The sequence below is a fragment of the Nematolebias whitei genome, chromosome 15 (assembly GCF_014905685.2).
Source record: "Nematolebias whitei isolate Nwh7 chromosome 15, NemWhi1, whole genome shotgun sequence".
NCBI classification, from domain to species: Eukaryota; Metazoa; Chordata; class Actinopteri; order Cyprinodontiformes; family Rivulidae; genus Nematolebias; species Nematolebias whitei.
In genome coordinates, this window is record NC_056512.1 from 38,260,625 (window position 1) to 38,265,437 (window position 4,813).

Genomic DNA, 4,813 nt, shown 5'->3' on the forward strand with positions numbered 1-4,813 from the left:
GCTCCTCTGGTCCATCTCCCCTGGTCCAGCTCCCCTGGTCCAGCTCCCCTGGTCCAGCTCCCCTGGTCCAGCTCCCCTGGTCCAGCTCACCTGGTTCAAACCTGTCTGCAGACTGAGTTCTTGTTTGCTCCGTTTGTTATTTCAGATTTCCAAACTGATCACTGAACCTGTCAAGACTGATTTATGTGTATCTGATCAGAATCAGTAGATTCTTAAATGTTTTTTTTCTGAACACCTGTATGTTTAAACTCCGCCTCTCCTCTTCCTCACCTCCTCCTCAGACATTAAAGAGCACGTGAAGCAGATCGAGAAGGCTGTGTCGGGAAAGGAGCCTCGTTTTGTCCTGCGTGCGCTCCGAGCGCTGCCGTCCACCAGCCGCCGGCTCAACACCAACGTGCTCCATAAAGCCATTTTCGGCTTCTTCACCAGCAACACCGTCACCAGAGACTTCCTGCTGGGCTTCCTGGAGGAGGTGATGCCACGCGGCCACATTCTCATTTATCTGAAACTGAAAATGGGATCCAAAACGTTTTCTGATGGTCCTGTCTGTGTGTGTTCCAGCCCATGGAGACAGTAGATGGAGACGTCCAGTTTCGCCCAAGGACAGGTAAAGCAGCATTAACTCCTTTGCTGCCAGAGGTGGAGGCATACCTGCAGCTGCTGCTGGTCATCCACCTGACCAACAGCAAGAGATACACGGAGGTAACGCCACGCCTTTCTGTCCTCTGATTGTTCCCGCCATGTTTAGTTTTATGTCAGAGGCAGAACACGTCACAGTTGAGGTCAACCTCTGCTGGGTTCTGATGGGTCTGTTTGTTGCTTCAGGCTCAGAAAGTGTCAGACGACTTGATGCAGAAGGTCAGCTCAAAGAACCGCAGGGCTCTGGACCTGGTTGTAGCTAAATGTTATTATTATCACGCCAGAGTGTACGAGTTCCTGAACCAGCTGGACACCATCCGCAGGTAAACGCACCTTTCTGCAGACGGAACGTCAGCCGATGATTCATCAGAGACTCAGTCTGTCTGTCTGATCGCTCAGCTTTCTGCACACCCGGCTGCGCACGGCGACGCTGCGGCACGACGCCGACGGTCAGGCCGTGCTGCTCAACCTGCTGCTGAGGAACTACCTGCACTTCAACCTGTACGACCAGGCCGAGAAGCTTGTGTCCAAATCCGTGTTCCCCGAGCTCGCCAACAACAACGAGTGGGCCAGACACCTCTACTACACAGGTAAGCCACACCTGTCTCTCACTGGTGAGACGGTACCTGAGCGGGCTCAACACACGTGTCACCCTGCAGGTCGGATCAAGGCCATCCAGCTGGAGTACTCTGAGGCCCGCAGAACTCTGACCAACGCTCTGAGGAAGGCTCCACAACACACGGCAGTGGGCTTCAAACAGACTGTACGCACACACACACACACACACACGTTTCCTCTAGATTACTGGCCTTGGCAGGGCTGTTGTCAGACCAGGGGTGGAAGAGAAGCGAGCAGAGCGTTTTGTGACTGGTATGATTGTTGGCAGGGAGGAGGACGAAGCGGAGTGCTACGTCATTTATGCTAGGTCGAAGCCACTTATCCTGGGGTGACAGGTCCTTGGCGACACTCCGCCCCCCGACAGGCAAACAGTCTAATAAAGACCGTAAATAACATCAAAGTAACCCTTTGTTCTGTAAGTCCTCCATGTCTGCGCCTCCTCAACCTGCAGGACCTTTGATGGATCCTCAAAGTCGTTCCTGTTCCAGTTCTGTCCAAATGATTTCTGAGGAACTTGGTCCTGAGCAGGACCTGTTGGCTGTAACTTCCTGCCTCATTTAGTACGTTTTCTGAGGTTTAAATGTTGGAAACAGAACAGTTCAGTCCATGAACTCGATCGTTTTTTTAATTTTAATGTCGGGTTTGTGTCGTCCTGTCTGTGGGCTGCAGACGAGTGCATAAACACCTGAAACTGTTGGTGTTTTAAGAAACAAACCCTGATGATGTGACGGGAACGTTTTCTAAAACATCAGGCTGAGCAGCTGAACGCCATCTTGAGTCGTTTTTCTAACCAGTAGAATCCCTTGAGTTATTGATTTACGTATTTTTCTCTAGAGTCTGAAATAAATAAAAATAGACATTCTGCTCTTCACGGCACAATGAAACATCCGGTTCTGTTCCAGGTCCACAAGCTGCTGATCGTGGTGGAGCTGCTGCTGGGAGAGATTCCTGACAGACTGCAGTTCAGACAGCCGTCACTCAAACGCTCTCTGATGCTCTACTTCCTGCTGACTCAGGGTCAGTTCCTGTTTGTGTCGTCCTTCCAGCAGGAAGCTGCAGATGCTCCACTGGTTCTGATCCAAACCCAAAAACCTGACTGAGGCATCAGAGAGACACGTGCAGTGTTCTACAGAACAGACAACCTTTCAAAATAAAACAAACAGGAAGTCAGCTGTCAGAATAAAACAAACAGGAAGTCAGCTGTCAGAATAAAACAAACAGGAAGTCAGTTGTCAGAATAAAACAAACAGGAAGTCAGCTGTCAGAATAAAACAAACAGGAAGTCAGCTGTTAGAATAAAACAAACAGGAAGTCAGTTGTCAGAATAAAACAAACAGGAAGTCAGCTGTCTGAGTAAAGCAAACAGGAAGTCAGCTGTCAGAATAAAACAAACAGGAAGTCAGCTGTCAGAATAAAACAAACAGGAAGTCCTTGTCAGAATAAAACAAACTGGAAGTTTGCAGACAGATTATTGTAAGTCTGAGAGAACCGAGTCGATGCTGTTTCATCCTAAACAGGTTTTTAGATCTTTGTTCGGGATAATCCTGACTGTGTGCGTGCGTGTGTGTGTGTGATGCTCAGCTGTGCGGACAGGTAACCTGGCCAAGTTTAACCAGGTGTTGGAGCAGTTTGGAGAGAAGTTTCAGACTGACGGGACGTACACGCTCATCATCCGCCTGCGACACAACGTTATCAAGACCGGTGAGCCAATCACACTCCTCGTCTGCTCTGACCAATCCTGGATGGTTCCTGGTGAGTTACTGATGGTGTCATCGCCCTATGTGTGCTCAGGTGTGAGGATGATCAGCCTGTCGTATTCGAGGATCTCTCTGGCCGACATCGCTCAGAAGCTGCAGCTCGACAGTCCAGAGGATGCAGAATTCATCGTTGCCAAGGTAACAAGGACGTCAATAACACTTGAGTTTGCTCTGATGGAAGGGGGCGGAGTTAACGGGGCTGTGTCCTGCAGGCAATCCGTGACGGTGTAATCGAGGCCAGCATCAACCATGAGAAAGGCTTCGTTCAATCAAAAGAGACTATGGACATTTATGGCACCAGGGAGCCTCAGCTGGCGTTCCACCAGAGGATCTCCTTCTGCCTCGACATCCACAACATGTCTGTCAAGGTAACGGCTCACCTGAGAGCACACGGGTCGCTGACACGAGCGTCGTACGTTACCAACGAACAGAACCAAACCAGGTCAGCGTCTTCCTTCAGCCTGGTTGACCTCTGACTTCTGCAGAGTCAGACTCAAGGGCCCTGCATCCTCAGTCTGAAGCTAATCGACTCCCATTGTCAAAGTTCTCGGAGTAGCTCCGCCACTTCTCGACACAAGACCCGGGCTGAACTTTTTTCTCACAGGCGTATGCACCAAGTTCTGTGATTGGTCAGAAGTTTGTGGGCGTGTTCATCCATGCGTAAATGTGCTCATTCATGTGTACGACTCATCAAACTCACCAAGTTAGTCAAATGTCCAAAAACTCCTGGACGGAGGTCGTGCACACGTCGTGCATGGAGGAGTCTGCTGAAAAGTGTAGCGCTCTCTTCGTGACAGATTTGTGGCTGAACGGCGGCTGCAGGGACGGAGCGGAGACTCTGGCAGGAAGAAGCCTGCGGTGGCGTATACTGCAGGGGGCGGGGCTTCCCAGCAGGTCTGTGCCGTGAGTCGTGGACGATGAAAGGTGTGAAGACGAACGTGACCGCGAGTCGACTGTTCGCCTTCAGATGGACGCGGGGCCCTTGAGTCTTCAGTCTCTGCTTCTTTAATCCAGGACCGTCTCAGTAAAGTCAAACTCAGTTCTGTTGAAATTCAGAACCACCTCTGGGTTCACATCAGAACTGATTTCACTTCAAATTAAAAGCTTCATCGTGTTTAGTTTGACCGGTCTGATTAAAACTCTGAGTTTAGCACGTCATTGGCTCAAGTTCTGTTCTATTCGGCCCGTCGAGTCGTTCTGGGAGATTAAATTCAGAATAAATCAGATTCTGATGTTTCTCCTCCTGCAGGCCATGAGGTTTCCTCCTAAAGCCTACAACAAGGACCTGGAGTCTGCTGAGGTAACGCACACAGAGACACAGACACACGCACAGAGACAATAAGGAGAATATTTGATTCAGTTTTTTGTTGTTATCAGATGGATCAGTTCTGTTTACTGTTGTGGACACCAGCTGTTTGTTTACCTGATCTGCAGCAAAGCAAACTGTTTGTTTACACCAGTAGCAACTTGTAAATGAACCCAAACAACAAACCGTTTGTTGTTTTTTATGCAGCAGTTTTCTGCTGAAAATGGACCTGAAACTATCCGTTTACCCTTAGAGTTTATTGTTGTTTGTTGTTTATTCTGTTATTTATTAAGTGAACTACAGTCTGGCAGTGTCCATTCTCAGAGAAACTGTCAGTAAAACTGCGCTGATCAGACTGACTGTCTAGATCAGGCTCAGACAGCTGGAAATAAAAGTTTTAACAAACTGAACTGTTTAAATTCAGTAAAACTTTTAGACGATTCATTGAAACAGCTTAAACTCCGTTTGACTCGAAACAGCTTAAACTCCGTTT

At 48.9% G+C, this 4,813-nt stretch overlaps 1 protein-coding gene across 1 annotated transcript in view; it reads left to right on the top strand.

The window, feature by feature from the left end:
• psmd3 (proteasome 26S subunit, non-ATPase 3) overlaps nt 1-4,813 on the top strand; it is a 6,567-nt gene that overhangs the window by 928 nt on the left and 826 nt on the right. The window contains exons 2-11 of the mRNA XM_037688652.1: nt 282-472; nt 562-702; nt 826-962; nt 1,039-1,229; nt 1,299-1,402; nt 2,160-2,274; nt 2,839-2,958; nt 3,049-3,152; nt 3,227-3,382; nt 4,264-4,314. Coding sequence (XP_037544580.1) covers nt 282-472; nt 562-702; nt 826-962; nt 1,039-1,229; nt 1,299-1,402; nt 2,160-2,274; nt 2,839-2,958; nt 3,049-3,152; nt 3,227-3,382; nt 4,264-4,314 — 1,310 coding nt within the window. The remainder of the gene's footprint in view (nt 1-281; nt 473-561; nt 703-825; nt 963-1,038; nt 1,230-1,298; nt 1,403-2,159; nt 2,275-2,838; nt 2,959-3,048; nt 3,153-3,226; nt 3,383-4,263; nt 4,315-4,813) is intronic.